Source organism: Phoenix dactylifera, chromosome 3 (genome assembly GCF_009389715.1).
Source record: "Phoenix dactylifera cultivar Barhee BC4 chromosome 3, palm_55x_up_171113_PBpolish2nd_filt_p, whole genome shotgun sequence".
NCBI classification, from domain to species: Eukaryota; Viridiplantae; Streptophyta; class Magnoliopsida; order Arecales; family Arecaceae; genus Phoenix; species Phoenix dactylifera.
Window position 1 is genome coordinate 22,821,387 of NC_052394.1, and position 19,585 is coordinate 22,840,971.

Here is a 19,585-nt window from a genome sequence, read left to right on the forward strand (position 1 = left end):
CTGGTCTAACTGGTAATAGCTAAGGAACGACCAGGATTGTCATGATATAACGAAAGCCCAAGAACTTGACACATTGTAAATCATAATCTTGCTTTGTGGCAAACATTTCATACAAACTGGTATTTGAAAAGCCATTCTACCTGCTGACTACGAGAGAAAACTGAATTTAGCATTTGGATCCGAACGAGGGGTGGGGTTCAAATCTGAAGATAGAAGTCGGATATAATAACAAAATATATGTTATAATTGGATGAAGGGAAAAAGAAATAATGATTTGAGGCAAAACAAATCCTATGTTTGCCATATTCTTTTGTCTCATACATGTTGCCTCCTCCCTGCTGACAGATCAATGTCATTGACATACTACTCTGCTGCCAGGTTCCAGTCGTCTTCACAGCAGTCTGCTGAGTGACTTGATAAGCGACTTCAAATTCTGCCTGGTGGCCTCATCACCTGTGAAACCTGAAATGTCGGAGCTTATACCCTGCAAATGCATGAAAAAAATAGAAATGTACATTATAAAACCATCCCCAGGTATACAATACTAAGATCAGGGCAAAAACATCACCTCAATATTCCTTAATGTGATAACGAGGGTGGAAACAGACTTCCGGATCAGTTGAGTATTTTCAGGAGTGAGGATGGAAGAGTTGACCTTCCTGCAAGACACGAATGATAATTTCAAACAAGTGTGTTCATGGGTGAACCAGTGTTTGACTGTAGAACCCAGGACGATCTCCCACCTTGCTCCCATTGGCCTTCCCCTCTCTCTCTATAACTTATGCCTAAATAAAATAGTGGAGAGATGCTGGAGTAAAGCTTAATGAGCAGATCTGTTTTTAGAGGGTTGGGGTATGAACCTCTTAAGTGCCACGAGACCACACTTTCGTGAGGATTCATAGTGAGATCACTTAAGGAGTTTAGTTAGCATACAAGAAATGAACTAGTAATATTTTGTTAGAAGGATAGGAAAAGGCTAGGCAGGGTTTAGAGTTTGGCTTTGAAGTAAGACCTGCTGATTTATGCAATTTACGGTATATACTATACATACCTCAGATCTTCAGTTGCTTCAGCCAGGCTTTTAGTTAAACTCTCAACTTCCTTCAATAAAGCACTATCACGAATCTCAGCAAGCAAAGGTTGAGATGCTTCTGCCATGGCTTCAATCTGTTGCATCACTACAACAAGCACATTTCCATGAGTGTTCCTAGTTGCATGCATCCAAGACTATACATTTTATCAAAAAAAAGGGGTGATTTTCCAAGTCCAGGGTCTTTCTCTAAGCAAGGAAGTGAAGCAATGCAGTAAATAGAACAGATAACAATGAAACATGGACAACATGCACAAGAGTGTGCTCTTAGTCTACTTAGCTACAAAACTGATAGAAAGAAAGCGACATAAGGTACACTAGGTTATAGGTGCTAATGTGCTTATTAAGCTTATGATAGTATTTCAAATATAAAGAAGAAATACTATATATTTTTGGTCCTGGATCCAGAGATTTGCAGGTATGGCTATCATTCACAATTGCATGTTTACCAATACTAAATAATGCAAATTGTTTTTTTTCCTAACTGCAAGATTTCTCCCATCATCCAGGAAATTAAGAATGAAGCTTTCCAGTGCGATGTACTGATCCGGATAGACTACACAATTTGGCAATAAGAAAAACGTATCAGGACTTCCCATTGGGAACAAAAAAATATGATAGGACCTTTAGAATCAATCAATCCACTAAGCTGGCCATAAGGAAGGATCACTAAACTGCAAAAGAAAAGTAAGATGAATTTGGATAAGTGTAGTAAATTATCTTGTGTCGATTAGCTTTTTCTGAAAAATTTGCAAGTAATTGTGGTGCAGCCAGCTAAAGAATCTTCAGAAAACTAGCCTATTGATGTTAAAATTGAACTCTTGTTAAGTTGAAGAAAGTTAACAAAGAATAATCCTCTTCTCAACCTCTGCTTTTTATTCTTATATGAACATGAGGAAAAGCCGGATGGGGTTTAAATTGTTCTCATGTCACTACCCCGCTTTTTATGGTCACCAAATAACAGGCTACTGATACTGTTGCAGAATGTCATAAATAAACTAATTGGCAAGATTTTATCGCAGTTGACTCATAATTTATTACAGAGGAAACAGAATGTTTATAATTACCGCTACTAAGAACGAGATATATGAATAAACTCCAAATATCCACTACAAATGGTTATGCATTTAAAGTGCTCAAACCTTCGCAAGCAGAGGTTGTGCTTCTTGTACAACAGCTGCAACTTTTTCAGCCAACTTGTAGCTTCTTTTAACACCTATTTCCTCCATTTCCCGTCCAAGACGAGTGAGTATCCCCACCAATGCATCCAAGCTCACCCCTTCTTGTCCCTTTATCCTCTCCCTGTCGCAAACAATAAGACCTTCTTTAACACAATCTGGATCAAGAGGGCCAGCTGAGGGAGTTGGTATCGGATCCCGTGGTGTAATATCAATCAATGTCTCCATAAGAAGGCCAGACTGGTTCACCTCAACCAATGAATTTTGAGGTATAACAGTCTTATCATCTTCAACCTGCCAGAATAAAATGACAAGGAAATTAATCTCAGGTAAATAATTTATCATGCAACAACCAACATTAAAATATGTAAAGTGTGTGGCATTTGTGCTGTCTGGGAACACCACTTTGGCATGAATTTCCTTTAATACCTGTTTTTTTTTCACTGTTTGAGACAGCCGGCCACTTTCCATTTTCCTAATTTCTCTCCAGATGTTATACATAATTTTCACTGAGCATGACTGCTTGGATTAAATACATTTTCCTAGAACTAAACAATGTAATACAAACAAAAAACATCTTCAGATAATTTTCTACATTTTTTTTTGGATAAAACTTCTTACTAGTTAGGATGTTTGATTCATCAAAATATGGCAAGAAACATCAGTTTTTACATGAACAGCAATAAAACATGAACTGGAAGTATAAATTTCTGAAGTTTTAATTATCAGAATTTGAATATGCACAAATGAGCTGGAAGCCAAAGAGAAAAAAAAATCAAAGCGTTTTGACCAGAAGAGGCTGACATTAACAAGGCACTTACCATTTATGCAGTGGTGAATCATGTGGCTGAGTTAGTCAATTCACATGAAAAGATGCTGACTGGTAGAATTAATGAAGAATTAATGATGCTCTATCAATTCAGGAACAAATTCTGACCTGGAAAGAAAAGTGTGACTAAAGGAGATGTAGTAAAAGCAAGCCTGCCTAGGCTTGCTCATCTGGTGGGGGGAAGCTAGAAAACCATTTTGGCATATTATTACGTTCTATTTTTCTTTAATGGTATAAGGGTTCTGTTTTGGCATTGCTTCAAACCTGCTCAACAATTAGGACAGAATAAGGGGCTAAACTGAAAGAGAGGCATGATTAGCATACCAATAATGGAATATTCCAAAGGAGGAAGGTCTCACAGTAAAATTTTGTAAATTCTGGAAAAAACTTGAGAGAGAAATTTTGTGTTCAAATACCACAACACCCCAAAGCAACTGGAGAGAACTGAATATTTAAGTGAGGCTAAAAGCAGAATATGTACAATTAGAAGGGACTGACAACCTCCATTAGAGAACACTGAGATGTTGATGTATAAGAGCAACACATTGATTATATAACATGACCAATATAATGACTAGAAAACGAGGACAAATTAGGATAGCACATCGAACATTATATAGGCATGAACAACCATATAGGTATTAAGCTATCTCTAATAATTCCATAACTCCAGGTGCACATAAAGCATTACAAACATCAGTGAAGTCTGCAGATGTTATGTTCAGAAACATGCTGTACTGACGCTTCATATCAACATTCTTACTTCATTGAATGATCGATGAAGGTTGCCTGTGCAATCAACACTTGAAAAATGCATACTAAGTAATAAAAGAGTAGCATGAGAAATATGTTAGTCTCTTGGATGTGGATGGCAACATGCAAGCTCATGACATTTAACACAGCAACAAGGCACAAGCTGGTCATTACATAGTTAAGTATACAAACATAAATGCTTAGATAGTGCTGGCAATCTTAGGCCCACTGTGCCTATTTAAAAAAAATAGTGCCTTTTTTCAGTTATTTAAGGCCAACTTTTTGTTAAAAAAAAAGTAGGCCGTATTGTTTGAATTATGGTGATCTTATGCTCATCACTGCAGCAAACCTTTTCCAGATAATGTAGGATACTAGAAATGTACAGACTGCATGTTCAATTGTGCAACTTCACAAACCAACATAGTCATGATTCTCTGTACAAAGCTGTCATATTTAGTTTAAGCTGGGAAAAGAGCTTCTACTGCAAATCACTCACTACCATTGGTGTCAAACACTTGGGAAAATGCATGCATGCATGCATGCATACATATGTGTGTGTATGTGACTATTTTGGATATAGAAACATAGTAACAGGATATTCTGAACCCTGAATCAAGCTTGGACAAAATAAAAAATATAGGCAAAGCCTGGATCCTCAACTACATGTTCAAAGTGCAAAAACAAAGTAACAACTAACAAGGGAATGGATTTCCTCAAAAAAAAAAAAAACTAACAAGGGAATGGAAATTGAGTAGAATGAAATTTACATTCAATAATATAACAAACTGATATTTGGGAAAACAAAAAACTATATTGCAGATGTTAACTGGTGTCTGCTTAATAAATAAATTTTAACAACTTGTTAACAGCTATGAGCAGGACTGTATGTGATATCATATAAAAGAACTACTACTCATTTTCAATTCCTTGGAAAATTGCAACAATACGGATGAAAGGTGCAAAATGGAAAAGCTATTTTGTTGATCCTAGTACATAAGAGATCTATAGCATATCAATAACATCTCAAGAAAACTCAATAATATACATCCATATTGGTGTCTCTAGAGCATTTACACACCTCAACAACTGCGTCAATGCTTTTCAAAGAAGAATCAACATGGATGACACTTCCAACAGTCACGCCTCGGATCCTAACCGGCGTTCCTACGCAGATCCCGCAAGCTTGAGAGAACTCGAACACTGCCTGATACTTCCTAAATCGTGACTTCAAATAAAATCCCCTCAACCATGCCATACTTAGAGCAAAGAGAACCACCCCAGAAACAATGAACAACCCAACACTGCCCTCCCAGATGCTCCGCTGACCAAACCCAAAATCACTCATTGGCTGCAAGGTCTGCCTCCAGATTGTCCGTGGAATCTCAAGAACAAGTGCAAGAGGGTTCTTTCCTTTTGAAGACGGTGGTAAATTTTGATTGTCATCCGTCGACTTTGCTTTTACTAGGGTAAGTTTTCTCAAGGGCTTCATGGGGAGACAAGGAGCAGGATGCTGTAACCTATTAATAGGAGGGCATATTGGCGACAATAACATGGCTTTAGAGGAAGAAGCTTGGACCCATATATTTGACACCATCTTCATAGAATTCAACACTACAAAATTTCAAACAAATTTGAACACTGAGCTGATAAAATTACTAAAATTTCAAACAGGAATTGATGGAAAGCTAATGTGTTTGAAATTGTAAAAAAATATATCAAGAACTAGAAGGATTTCTTTCTTTCCCCGACTAGATAATAATGTTTAAAATGGCTCACACTTTCAGAGGATTGTATCCAAGGTTCTTGCTTATACTCGGTCATCAGTTTAGTCTGCTGAAGTAATGCCTTGAAACAAATTTCTTGCTACCATTTGGGACTGGTCTTTCCATAATTTATCAATATGTCAGTTCTAGGATATGATCAGAAGTAGACAGAAGTAAGACTCTTTGTTATAACCTGCACTGCAAACAGGAGAAAAGATTTGACCTCTATGATTATGGAATTTAAGTCACGATATGATAAAATCTTTTGTATATATAAAGCGAATGCCTGTGGTTTCATCCTCTTTCAGTCATTTCCAACTCTACATGGTTGAAGCTTGCATCTGGATGCTCTCACCCTCCCCACCCCCTTCTTTTTTCAAGTGGTAAACCTAGATAACTCATACTAACATAAATTTAACCAAGGGAATGTTTCACTTCGTCTGTTTAGCTTGACCTTTGCTTTAAACTTGTCAAAGAAACGAGCATCAGAGAATGTTCAACACAGGAATCAGAAGAGATCTGATGCAGTAGTATATCTACTTGCCAGTGTGCTATCTGAAACTTGAACCAGCTATGTTAGGTAATGGTGTTGATTTCTATTGATCCACCAAAAACTCATTACAGTTTGAACAACGTATTCCTCTACAAATCTACAAAACGAATAAACTGAATATTCTCATCTCTATACATGTAAACTCAATCATTCAAAGAATTTCCTCTCCTTTATCTATCTTTGCTATGTTTCTGTGGTTGCTGTTGTGACTCCTCCGATGCTTCTGGCAATTTAGGACTTCGACCCGATATATTCCGGGGTGAAGCTAATCTTGCAGGTCCAGCACCTCTTGAAGATAAGTTCATGAACTGAAGCACGGATGGATAGTCCCTCGCACACCCAATCCAAGGCCAATTACTTAACTTGAAGGTCTAGAAATCAATTAAACTCTACCATCTAGTCCGAGAAAGAAAGAAATCAAAGACCAACTGCACTCAAATCGGCCGCCAGAGCGACACAGTCAAACCAATTAAAGGAAGGGCACAAATTTAGAGCTTTGTCGAAAAAAATCCATGTAAGCACGCTTAGCGTTTCCGATATATGAAAAACAGCTGAAAATATTTTTGAAATCTGATAAGAACGAAGAGAATGGATTAGACAGGGATGTAGGGAAGATTACGGCTCCGGTCTTTCCAAGAATCAGTTACGCGTCCGATTGAGGAACGGAGCCGGAGAAGCCACTCCTCAGCATCTCGCCCTCTTCGCTTGTGATCTGGTAACGGGATGGATCCCTCGCTACGGCAGAAAACCTATCCCTCGCCCTAATCCGCCATGAACGAAAGCTCTACGACTCCAGCCCCGGACTTGGTAAAAATAACATGAACTAGTTTGGATAAAGTTAGCTAAAGTACGCTGTACGCTATATTCCATTTTAAACCAGCTCAGTAAATTACTCCAAGGTCCCTGACCGTGCTTGGAGTTATTTTTTTGGCTTGCTACCCTTGCGGCGGGGATAAAATTGAACCAGTTCCGGCACGCGGCGTGCCGGTAATGGTTGAATTTTATTGGCTGAAAATATTAAGCTACCGTCCCCAAATACCTTTTATTTTCAGCTAATTACTACCCTACCAGGTGCCATAAAGATGAACGTCTCGGCGGTGCACACGGCCGGACCAGTTCTTTTCACAAAATTAATCGGCCGGTAGCTTGAGAAGACGCCTTTCTTTTCTTAAAAAAAAAAAAAATGACAGATTTACTCATGGACTCCTTTATTTTTATTTCTATTTTTTAAAAAAATATATAAAGAGATTGATTTGAAAACCATATTTGATGCTATAATTTCTATTTTTATTTCTAAAATTCACTTTCTAATATTTTTAAAAATTAAAATATTTTTTTTACTTTTAATACTTTGAAAAGTAAGAAACTTATATTTTTTTACTACCGATCATCTCTACCACAACTGTCTTTGCTAAACCACCATCATTAATTATTACTGTACCACGACTATATCTATCTCTGCAATTTTTATAATATTGTCGCACATTGTTGCTATCATCTTTACCACATCATCATTGTTTTCATTGCCGCCTTCATTATGCCTCGACCACCATTACTACCAAGGCCTCCACTACCTTAATATTTATATTTTTAAAACTAATTAACTATACCAAATTTATCTGTATTTTAAAATTTTGAAACTAAAAGTTTATTTTTAAATCTTATCAAATGGCACCATAGAAGTGTTGGAAGTCTCCTTCCTTTAATAGTTTGTAATGTTGAGAGGGGTTTTGGTCCCACATTGCTTGTGTAGAGTTTTTTAGATAGCTTTATAAGCATCCATATCCTACACATGTTAAAGTAACTTTTTGGTGGGAAGTTGTGGAGGGAAAGCCAATATTATATTATCAAAGATTGACACTTGGCACTTGGACTAAAATAAAATTCATATTAGTAGTTTTTATCCGTTTTGCACAAAATAACTGCAGTTACGTTTTGAACAGGCACCATTCCAAAGGTTGTGTTGGTTCAGAGTTTAATTTAGGGTTATAAATTGCCAATATCCTTCACAGATTAATATAACTTATTTTACAAAATCTTTCATTTCGTTGTTCTGGGGAATCCTAGTTTTGCTAGCTAGGATTCTATTTTGGTTTTGTTGTATCTTGGAGCGAATTTGCTGGATCACCAACAGCAACATAGTGGGGCAAAATTCGCTTAAGGACAGTATTAATTCACGCTTCAAGACCGGTTTCAAATACTAGAGTTCCTCCTATTTCAATAAATAGTTCTTTGGGTCTCATCACCAGTTATTTAACTAGTAATGGCACGCGACCTGTTCATTTTTGTTTGTCATCTGGATTATCTGCAGGTTTCTAAATGGCTCAAAGCACTTCAACTCATACCATGCAAAATAATTGCACCGGCTAAATACCCTCAGCTTCCTTGATTGATTATGTCTTATTCCCCTTTTTGCTGCTACTCCTTTTAAACCTATGATTGACCCAAATAGGTTTTGATAGATAAATATGCCCAACTTATTTAAATAGAGGGATTCTTATCTAAATCTACTTATTTGATTATTAATCACAGATTAATATAACTTATTTTACAAAATCTTTCATTTCGTTGTTCCGGGGAATCCTAGTTTTGCTGGCTAGGATTCTATTTTGGTTTTGTTGTATCCTGGAGCGAATTTGTTGGATCACCAACAGCAACATAGTGGGGCAAAATTCGCTTAAGGACAGTATTAATTCACGCTTCAAGACCGGTTTCAAATACTAGAGTTCCTCCTATTTCAATAAGTAGTTCTTTGGGTCTCATCACCAGTTATTTAACTAGTAATAGCACGCGACCTGTTCATTTTTGTTTGTCATCTGGATTATCTGCAGGTTTCTAAATGGCTCAAAGCACTTCAACTCATACCATGCAAAATAATTGCACCGGCTAAATATCCTCAGCTTCCTTGATTGATTATGTCTTATTCCCCTTTTTGCTGCTACTCCTTTGAAACCTATGATTGACCCAAATAGGTTTGATAGATAAATATGCCCATATTGTTTAAATAGAGGGATTCTTATCTAAATCTACTTATTTGATCATTAATCAGGGAGGAAGGACTTGGAACATTTGAAACCAATAGAAGAAGAAGAGAGGAACATCATAGTTGGGATCTTACTATAGCTGCCTTACTCTGGAATATCTAGGGGAGTAGAATGGCATTATATTTAAAACAATAAGAGTTTGGTGGAGGATATCATGCTTTCAACCCCGTGACACTGATGTTATAATGGAGAAATGGAAATAGTGTGATATTAAGAAAAAAAATATTTCCCTCGTTCTTCTCCTCATGATCAAATGAATAAAACAATAGAACAACCCTAAGTGCAATTTGTTGTCCTATGCCTCGTTAGCAAGGCTAAATAAATGATATTATTGCAATAGAGTAAACATGATAAATATGCCCTTCTTTAGGAGAAGATATCCGCTTATCTCAAGTCCAAAATTAATAACACAACATTCAAATTAGAGATACACATAATTGATTATGATCTATACTACTGAAAATACTTAGAAACTAAATACCATATATTTTAGTAGTCTCTAACTTATGCTTCATATGAACACAAAAATAAATAATTTTTATTGTGCTTGTATACTATAATACATAATAAAAATTAAAATCGGGATTCCCTCTTATTGGTCATTATCTATACATGTTAATGTACACGCACATATATATTAAAAATTTTATGGATTTTAATGCTAAAAAGTGTTCTTATATTGTTTTAATAATTTATTTTTGCACTAACTTGATATATACATCAAGGACTTCAGAAATACAAAATTTTTAAAATTTTTAATTATTTTTAGTGACAGAGATTATGACCAATGGTATAAATTTTTAATTTGATACTCTATTATTAATCAAAAATAGGTATCCTCTCACATCGAGAAGAGAAAAGTTCATCCGATGGTAAATTTACCAATTTAAGGGCAAAGATAATCTTCCATGCCACTCATTCATGCACCATCCTAGTGCCAATATATATGTTTTATACTATTATACTTAAAGATTTTTTTTTTTGTTCGGTACATCAGCAGCTTACATTAGTTTTGAGTGAGCACTGTCTAAATTAAGAGACAAAATATTGTACAGAGATGGAGAAACAGATACAAAGCAAGTACAGAGAATTTTTTCAGGATGACAAACAGTAAAAAAAATCAATTCAGTAAGCAGTCCAGCTCATCTCGCGGAATATCATAAAAGACTTTTTTTTTTTTTTTTTGTCGATCAATGTAATCGGCTACTTTGAGCCTTTGTTCATGGTTTGTACGTTCAAGAGTACACCTATAACGAGGCGTGACAGCATTCTCTTCCACTAGTCTCATAAATACACCTTCATCCTAATAAACTAGAATATTGTACGTGTGATCTACATGACCTCGAGCGGAGCGGAGAAATCTCGTCTACGATAGTTTTTATCACCACCTAAAGTCGTATTCATACCTGGCGACCAGACCGGCCTTGATGAGGCGGGCAAGAGGGTAATTAAGAGGACCAAGCCGAGTCCTTCTCCAAACCGAAAATCCCACCCCTTCTTTTGATCCCTTTTCTCTGAGTCGAGAGACTTCGACCTCCATCCTTCCAAACCCTAGCCCTAATCCATCCATCTCAACAGCGTCCTCCATCGGCTGCCAAGATGCCAGCGACGGCGGGAAGAGTGCGCATGCCGGCGAACAACCGGGTCCACAGCAGCGCCGCCCTCCAGACCCATGGGATCTGGCAGAGCGCCATCGGATACGATCCCTACGCCCCCACCAACAAGGACGAGGAGGCCTCCAAGGGCGGCCCCTCCGGCAAGCCCGACGACGACGACAGCCCCGAGAACGCCTACGCCAGCTTCCAGGGCCTCCTCGCTCTCGCCCGCATCACCGGCTCCAACTCCGACGAGACCCGCGGCGCCTGCAAAAAGTGCGGCCGCGTAGGCCACCTTACGTTCCAGTGCCGTAACTTCCTCAGCGTCAAGGACGATAAGGACAAGGATGCCGACGCCGCTGCCCTCCAGACCGCCTCCGCCGTCTTCGAGAAGATCAAGAAGGCCGCCGGGAAGAACGGAGAGGAGGAGGAGGAGAGCGAGGAGGAGGACGACGAAGAAGAGGAGAGTGATAACTCGGATTCCGACATGGATCCGGAAATTGAAAAGATCATTGCTGACAGATTTGGAAAGAAGAAATCTTCTTCCAAGAAGAGATCGCCGGCGGTGGAGGACTCAGGGGAGCAGAAGAAGGGGGGTCGGAGGAGGAGAGGGAGGTCCAAGAAGAGGAGCGGGAAGAGGTCGAGCCGGAGCGATGAGACTGATAGCGAGGAGGAGGATAGGAGGAGGGAGAAGAGGAGGAGGAGGAGGACGCATGGAGATTCGGATAATGCTGTGGAAGAGGACGATGGGGGCCGTAGGCACAGGAAGAGTAGGAAGGAGAAGAAGAGGCGGAGGAGCCATCATAAAAGGGATGAATCCGATGAGTCGTCGGAAGAATCTGATAGGCACCGCCGACATAAGCGAAGGCATGGGAGGAAGGATGTGTCTGAGAGTGACTCGGATGGCAGTGATGATTCACTGGATGATCGGAAGAGGTCCAGCAGGCACCACGAGCGCCGGAGGAAGAGGAGGTCCACTTCCTCTGAAAGTAGTGGATCGGATGATGAAGATCCTCGTGGAAGAAAGGGGAAGATGCAGTATGAGGACAGGAGCAGGAACCATAGGCGTGAAGAGAATAACCGAAGAAGGGAATGGTAATTGCTGTGCGTCATTGATGCAACCTTTCTATTGCTAGTGATGTGGATTTTCTATTAACTTCAAGATTGCATGTTTAGACAATACTGGGTACTATTGATTTCCATTATGCTTGGAGTTCGATAATGCTTTGTGATAGTGGATGTAATCTGCTAATGTTGCTCCCTGGCATTGTATCCTCATATGGTGTCAAACTTATTTATTTTTGTTCTTGTGCATTATTGTAGTAATTGTAAGAGCCTTCCGCTGATATAGCCATGTTATAGAAACTATTTAGGCCTTATGTCAACTATTTTCTCTCCTTGTATTTTTGCATTGTTTTTTTATCTTGTATTAGTTATTGTTGCAATTGTAAGAGCTCTTCCTCCTATGGCATGGTCTCAAAACTCTGAACTTCCATAGCATCATAAGAAATTCCATGAGCCGGTCAACAGCTGTATCATTGTGCTTAAAATGAACTAGTGTTAAATAATCAGTCATCCATATGAATAGGCTTATCCTATACGGAAGAAGGATATTTAACCTTTAGTAATTAATTAAGAGACTAAGTCAGCAGATGGTATTTTATGCTCTAGGGGTATGTGTTATCTGATTTTAGATCAGGTTTACATTTTTCCTTGAAAATTGAAATCTAAAAACCAAATGATCATGGGTAGAAAAGTGGTGAAGGTTGATCCATGTTGTCTATTATATGATAGAAAATAAAGAGAATAGTTCTCGATGCCTGCTAGGTTCCATATCAAACGAATCGAAACCTTGTCCTGTATTTTGTCAGTCCCTTAAAAAAAATGCACATGGAAACTCAATTCTAAGCAATCAATTGTTTTCTAAATGCAACTTGAACATGTAAGGCCACCGAAACAAATCTCAAACTAGTAATATTATTCTGCTTGACTAGCATCTGGAAGTTATAAATTAGAAGAGTTCGGAAAATGTCAAATGAAACACTGAATAAAAAATTGATGTAGTAAGTCAATATAAAGTACAAACTTGGCAACATCGAATACTAATTCATAAATTGTTCCCATCCTTCATACTTAAACTTGTAGTAGTAAGATGGGCGCCTAGTCAGCCCTTAGGCAGCCTCACCTAGGCCCTGGAGCTGGCAGTTTTTCAAAAGATTGCAAACAACTTTGTACTAATGGCAGTCTAACCATGATTATAAAGTTACCAAAGAACTCCAAAATATTGCCCACCCAAATAAAATAGACTATACACCAACTCTGTGTTGTAGGCTGATCCAATTATTAAATCCTAGGATACTGCTACGTTACCCAATAATCCCCCTGGAACTGGTACAAATCATTTTTGTTTTTTATGCCAAACAGGGCAGATAGGTGATTTATTAGGGGCCAAAATTCTAACTTTTCCCCTGACAGTTCAGAAAAAAATCTGAGTTCAACAAGTTTTGCGGAGACTTTGGGGAGAAGAAGCATTTTCTTAGATGCTATAACACTGGACTTCATTTATTGTCCTTTTTCCAAAAGAATCGAGTGACTCGAGTGATGCTCTGAACTACTAGTAATATGCCTAAATGGATCATATATATTTATTTATGCCTCCATAATGGCTAGTAACTCATGTTATGTTTTTAGAGTGAAATCTCATCTTATAAGTTTAGTTTTGTGTGGATCATTTTGTTCTCAGCTAGAATATTTCGACTCTGGCAAAACTTGATTTACACCTGTATAAATCTCATCAATTTCAGCTAATTTTGTCATAACTAGCTGGTTTCATTTAGATGTCGACTAGTGGTTAAATTAGATGTATGTTCAACGAGATGCATATGTTTGTCCTTTTCTTTTTTCATTGTGATTGTAAATGACAAATCTAGCAATTCAAACTATTTTCTCAAGATTACACTTAGGTTATTATGTTTATGAAAAAAACGGTTACTTATATACTTTGTGGTTCTTAGAAATATAGCAATGAGTACTTATTTTAGCCATCTTCCCAAATTTATAGTTATACTAACTGTATAAGATTTTGTGCAGATTTTATTTATAATTTGTGAAATTTTATTTATAATTTGTGCAAAATATACTTTTTGCAAGAAAACCTTATGATGAATGCAGTTATCAAACAATTGGATTAGCAATAAAATATTGCAAGCTCCTTTGCTTATGTTGCTTCTGATCAAATGATAAACCTTGGAAGGTCATATGGATACATAGGCGAATCATGCTAAAACGGATCTATGTGTTGCTCAACATCCATCATTTGAGGCACAAATATTGCCTGGTTAGCATTATTATTTGCAATAGATATTCTTGGATCAATCTCTATCTAATGGATCTTGTGGATCTTTAAGAATCCCTTCTGAAAGTTTTGTGCTTGCAAATAGGTTAGGATGATGACTGGTTTGATGTATTCTGTCCGATGGCCCCATTTTTCCCTAACTTTATTTTTCATGGTGTATAGCTGCTTTATAACTCTTGCAAGTGAGAGGTGCACTTCTAGTTTGGTAAACTCAGCTTATCATGGAAGTATTATTCCATATTGCATTTGTACATAGACACATGTTGGAAAACGCTTCTGGGTTCATACATAAGATATTCAACTAGGCCATGAAAGCCTGTTGGATTTTATTCTCTGACTTTTATCTGATAAACCTATACTAATGGTAAAATTATTTTCATTTGAAAATGTTTCTAATTAACTTCCTATAATTTAATGAGAGCTGAACCTTTACTTGCAAACAGTACTTGTAAGGAAATCCTTGTACTTGTTTAAGGAAGTATAAAACTAATTGACAAATTTTCTTAACCAGTGCTGGTGTTACAACTTACAATACGGTGTTCTGGGTTGGTAGCATATCCATCACCTGGAAGACACATCAAACTTATAACCAATTTCAATTACTTAAATTTCAGCTGTTGTTGGATTACTGATTTTCTATAGATGGTTTTTTCCATTATTTTAAAAAATCAACTGTATGTTGATCTGCTTTACTGGCCATATTCAGGAATTTGGAACTTCCATTGTCATTACATCCTGCAACCTAGCTATCATTTTTGTGGAATCTAATTTCACTGAAAATAGGACATCCAAAGGAATTTTTTTTTCATATTTCTCCTGTTAAATACTTATGTAACAGCTTTGAACCAAAAGTTTGTCTTTAAGGAATTGGAAATCAACTGTGGTTTATGAACTACATTGAGTACATATCTTATTTGTGTTTTTACTCTAATCCCATAACCTAGAAAACATGGTGAGTTAAACTCGAAACTAATGATTAATTGCTGTGAGATGGTTTCGTGGCATTGAACATCTGGACTATGGCATAAATTATCTTTGATTATCCACCGGTCAACTTTCTGATGAAGTCTCCTATTAAAAACTGAAAAGGGGAAACCATCCTTTTGTTGTTCCATATACTATAATTGGATCTTATGCGCATTTTCTTTTAATTCTGCTTTGTAAGCTTGTTGCCTTCAGCCGATGAAGCTTCTTGCTATTTATTTATGGCTTGAGATCTGAGAGTTGTACTTGCTGGACATCTTAGGATTTATCACGAGTCAAGTATATCTTGTTTAATCTTCTGTTGTGAGAAAGTGGCGTATCATTGGTTTTATTTTTCTATCCTGCATTATATAGTTCTTCAACTTGCAATTGTCTCTTTAAATCTAAGGTTGAAGTTGTTCATGTACATGATTGAATTTGAACCAATGTGGACGTTAAGCTCCTTTTGGCATATGATGGTTCAAATATGCATATTCTGTAATAGTTGCAAGCACCACTTTGTGCCTGGAAACTTGCGCTAACAAGCTTCCAGCTCTCTCTCTCTCTTCTCCCCTCCCCCCCCCTTCTCTCTCTCTCTCTCTCTCTCTCTCTCTCTCAATATCTCTCTCTTTAGCTGGCTATTTTATTCTGGATTGACTTCTTATTGAAGGTAGTTCCTTTAGGTGCAGCAATGTGAAGTGTTTTACCATGACTTGGCCAGTTTGTAGGGGAAATTTCAAATTAATGAAATCAACATTATTTACTTATATTTAATTTTGAAGTTTGCTTTTCTTCACTTTGTACATGAAAATCTAAATCGAAGATCTTCTGATTCATCTAACCAAGCTATGGGGAAAAGCAAATGGTCTATATTTTGCATCTCTATAGAGTAATGTACATGATGATGGCAAGGTAGCCTGCCTCTTTGATGTCATATGATCTTAACTACTGCATCTGTTCTTTGCATTTGTTATTTACCTGGTTGTAATTATCTTGTAAATTGTAAATGGTTCTTATGTTGCCGATGGCCTTGATGCTTCAAGCCCCTTTGATTTTCATGCGTCCATAGCTTTGTGGCAGGTGAATAACTTGAACCAGAGCCTCTCTTACCATAATCGTTTTGTATTAGATGATGATGATGATGATGATGCATGTGGTATTAGTGAAATCTTTGCATTTTAATTTTTCAGTTACTTTAAAATACACGCAAGTGTCTGAGCTGTATTAGCAGGTTCTTGGTAAATTGGTTTCCATAATGTGACCATCTGGTAATTGGTGGATCCTGCATGGATAGTTCAGTTTATGATTTTATACGATGTAGTTGCTTGTGTGGTTTATATGCTGTTCTATGACTGTTCTGTACTACTTTCTTCTTTCTTTTCTTTTCTTTCTTCTTCTTTTTTTGGTTGTGTATTTGTGATCCATTAGTGACGCTGTTTCTCGAAACACCGAGTAGCTTGAAGGCGACCAAGACATGCGGTCTCGGAACAGCATGCCTGGCCAGCAACATAGCATGGAAAACCTTTATCCAGCAAGAATGAGACTGTCCAACTCATCTGACCGAACCCCTTTGGGTGGGTCGACGCGCCTAGCAGCTGGAGTGGGACCAGGTCTATATATTAGTGTTTGGTGGGGAGCCGATGCTGGTTCATCTTGTGATGGTTGTATATTTGTTGGCTAGTTTTTGATGTCAATTCAGATGGAGGTGGTGACCTTTCTTTACTCTTCTGCCACATTATGATGGTTCTGTCGACCGTTACCATCTTATGCAACAAATTTTTGTAACGATGCTTAAAATATTTTATATTTAAATTCAGAGTACTGCCTTTTTGAGGAGCTCCCTGTTATCATATCCCGATCGACCATGAACCTGGCCTTCTGTGATTGGTGGTTCATATTTATTTAATCATAAGGTAATTAGTATGCAGCCCTTTTTTGTATGTTATTATATATTTACTCTCGTTCATCTGTACAAAAATTGCGCATGTACTAATTAATTATGGAAATAAATTTGGGTTTAAAAGGCAGCTTACATTGGTGAAAAACAGCGGACGCCTTGTCACTTAATCTATTCCTCTTTATTCTTTTCAAAAGAAAATGCCCTGACTTAGCTATACGTGCTCCATCAGCGGAATCTACAGTAGCACTCGAACGCAAGGGAGCGCGATGTGCTGAAATGTCCATGCTTTTGTACACGAACCTGGTGGTTATTTTATGGTTCCGCCTCGGGTCCGGAAGGGGGATGGTGGGGAGGAGGGTCCCGGGCATGATTAAAGAGGTATGAAGTAAAGCAGGCTTGTCTTTCTTTTTGGTAGACTAAAAGTGGGAAATTATGAGCATAGTCGGTCAGGTTGGGGCCCCATTCTCGTACTGCTTGCATAATGGAAGCCATCTTTTCTTACAGTTCAGTCATCATCTCTCCATCCGCCCAACCACCCTTTGCCCATCTCATTGTCTCCAAAGATCGCACCCTAGTCCTATCCCTCTTGATGTTGTATCCTCTAAAATCTATTCTAGTGTCGATGTCCCAGCACTTAGGCCCCTCATAGGACTTATAGAAACCTTCCCTTCTTAACAAAGGAAGCAGCACCGCAAAATTCCTCCCGTCTTTCCAGATGACTGCTCCCCACCTAAAGCATCCCACTTTCTCAAAGATTCTGTGCCGGGTCGCTTTCACCCCCATGGAATTCAGTTCCCGTCACCGCCAACAAATTTAAGTAAACAACACGCATTGAAGGATCAATATCATCTTATCTTGAGGAAAATCAAAATCATAACACTACCCAACCCGCTGAACGCCTGTCCTCGGGTAAAGCGCAGAGAACGAAGCATTACATAAATAAACAGATAAATAAATAAACGGAGACAGACAATATTTGTTGGATCAAAGCTCAAATGTTTTTCACAGAAATTTAGAGTACAGAATTCTGTTAAAACCGACACGTACGCCACTCTGTTCGCTTGTACTGGAGAAAGACTTAAGCACACTCGACAAATGCACTGCAAAAAGGAGGGAGGAGCAGAAGGGGGTATATTGAACAAATCAAAAAAATCTCAACAACATGTTTTAAGTTACCTTCTTAGTTGTCGATAATTTAAAGAGGAGAAGAACGCTGGAAAACAACATCAGATTTCTGCTCCTGCCATGCCAGGAGAAGGGGAAAAAAGAACTCAATGCGCCATGGCGACCGGCGGTGGGAAGGTGATGCTTCGCTGGCTGGGGAGGGCAAGCATCGCCGTATGGTCCAAAAAGTCTTTGAGAGCTACAACCGCCTCCAAAATGCTCCTCAGATCATCAGCGCACGAGAAGCCGGCGGCCCCCAGCCGCCGCACGGCATAAACGTAGAACGTCAAGCACCCTTTCCTGAACTTAAACCTCGCCATCTCGCATCCCGAGAGCCCCCGAATGAGCTTCTTGTTGACGTCGCCCAGAGAGGTCATCGGCGGCCAGAGCTGGTCTATGGCCGACTTCATGCTCTCGGACTCGAAGATGAATAGAACCGCCTTGGACTTCTTGGTGCCGAGGCCGAGGGTGAGGGTGTGCCATGCGTGGTGTGCCAAGATGGTGAAGTTCGTGGGCAGGTAAGTGGTGGTTGAAGGGAAGGGAAGGGTCTGGCACTGGCTCAGGAACGAAGGGGGGATGTCGAGGAGGCGGAGCAGCTCGAGCGGCGTGGCCCGCCGGACGGTGAAGGACTTGACCACAAATTGGCCGCCGAAGCGGATGCCTTTGACGTCGGAGCTTGGCTTGAAGTGAGGGACTGAGGTGGATTTGTTGGCCTGTTGTTGTTGATGCTGTTGTTGTTGATTTTGGTGTTTGTGTTTGTGTTTCTTCTTCTCCTCGGCCATGCTTTTGGTTTTGGCTTTTGGTGGTTCTGAGTGCTTCGTGCTGTTTGTGGACTAAAAAGTTATAATGAGATTGCTGGTCAGGGACCAACTTCTTTTTTTATTGCTTTGCTTTTTTGGTGCTGCATCACACCATAGTCAAATGGAAGGACCATCCACCCTGTAGTTGATGTTGGAGAGGTTAAATCTCCGTGCCAATTAACACATACCCACACAGTTCTTCATATGCTATCTACATATAATTTCTCTATTTAAGTTCTGACAATCTTGCTGGACGTCACGGTCGGCTCGTAATTCATTTCCATGAGTCTGTACTACAGTATCGCTTAGTTCACATAGACTATGAACTAAGCCTGCTCTGATAATATTTGTCACAATCTAGAATCTCACTCACAATAGTTAGTCAGAATGTAGTTTTGGATTTCTGAGTCTTGTACAAGCATCCAAAATTTTTCCAATGAATAATCGATATGAGACTAAATACATCCTGCATGGATCTTTATAAATCATTACTAAAATGCATGTGCAACACATAACTGCTGATCAAGATAAGCACACCTAAAGTTATAGCATTGCGGCCAAGGCTCGCTAAAGTCAAGCAATACAAGATCTTTCTCTT

General features: G+C 38.6%; 3 protein-coding genes across 5 annotated transcripts; 1 reads left to right on the top strand and 2 right to left on the bottom strand.

The window, feature by feature from the left end:
• Window positions 1-47: 47 nt before the first annotated feature.
• Window positions 48-6,990, bottom strand: LOC103716491 (protein TRIGALACTOSYLDIACYLGLYCEROL 2, chloroplastic-like). Of its 2 annotated transcripts, XM_039125037.1 has the most exons (7): window positions 6,786-6,990; window positions 5,627-5,811; window positions 4,929-5,461; window positions 2,233-2,562; window positions 1,052-1,167; window positions 569-659; window positions 48-484 (listed from the first exon to the last, which is right to left on the bottom strand). In XM_039125037.1, exons 3-7 carry the CDS (start codon window positions 5,448-5,450, stop codon window positions 392-394), a joined length of 1,152 nt encoding a protein of 383 aa, XP_038980965.1. In that variant the 5' UTR covers window positions 5,451-5,461; window positions 5,627-5,811; window positions 6,786-6,990; the 3' UTR covers window positions 48-391. The 2 variants fall into 2 exon arrangements, with proteins under 2 accessions (XP_038980965.1, XP_008802738.1); XM_008804516.4 differs by lacking the exon at window positions 5,627-5,811.
• A 3,635-nt stretch (window positions 6,991-10,625) lies between these two features.
• On the top strand, window positions 10,626-16,959 carry LOC103716490 (CAX-interacting protein 4-like). Of its 2 annotated transcripts, none has more exons than XM_026808230.2 (2): window positions 10,626-11,900; window positions 16,580-16,959. In XM_026808230.2, the coding sequence occupies exons 1-2, from the start codon at window positions 10,810-10,812 to the stop codon at window positions 16,662-16,664; spliced, it is 1,176 nt and encodes a 391-aa protein (XP_026664031.1). In that variant the 5' UTR covers window positions 10,626-10,809; the 3' UTR covers window positions 16,665-16,959. The 2 variants fall into 2 exon arrangements, with proteins under 2 accessions (XP_026664031.1, XP_017700534.2); XM_017845045.3 differs by lacking the exon at window positions 16,580-16,959 and adding an exon at window positions 14,059-14,997.
• A 1,039-nt stretch (window positions 16,960-17,998) lies between these two features.
• LOC103716489 lies at window positions 17,999-19,179 on the bottom strand. The gene has a single exon (XM_039125038.1). It carries the CDS (start codon window positions 18,967-18,969, stop codon window positions 18,295-18,297), a length of 675 nt encoding a protein of 224 aa, XP_038980966.1. The 5' UTR covers window positions 18,970-19,179; the 3' UTR covers window positions 17,999-18,294.
• Between the last annotated feature and the right edge of the window lie 406 nt (window positions 19,180-19,585).

What these genes read in the sequence shown, in the direction of transcription:
- LOC103716491 (XM_008804516.4), bottom strand. Translation starts at nt 5,450, where the DNA reads ATGAAGATGGTGTCAAATATATGGGTCCAAGCTTCTTCCTCTAAAGCC. An exon ending in GCATTGACGCAGTTGTTGAG is followed by an intron (nt 2,563 to 4,928) that starts GTGTGTAAATGC and finishes TTATTCTGGCAG; the next exon opens with GTTGAAGATGATAAGACTGT. An exon ending in CACAACCTCTGCTTGCGAAG is followed by an intron (nt 1,168 to 2,232) that starts GTTTGAGCACTT and finishes GTGATGCAACAG; the next exon opens with ATTGAAGCCATGGCAGAAGC.
- LOC103716490 (XM_026808230.2), top strand. Translation starts at nt 10,810, where the DNA reads ATGCCAGCGACGGCGGGAAGAGTGCGCATGCCGGCGAACAACCGGGTC. An exon ending in AATAACCGAAGAAGGGAATG is followed by an intron (nt 11,901 to 16,579) that starts GTAATTGCTGTG and finishes AACACCGAGTAG; the next exon opens with CTTGAAGGCGACCAAGACAT.
- LOC103716489 (XM_039125038.1), bottom strand. Translation starts at nt 18,969, where the DNA reads ATGGCCGAGGAGAAGAAGAAACACAAACACAAACACCAAAATCAACAA.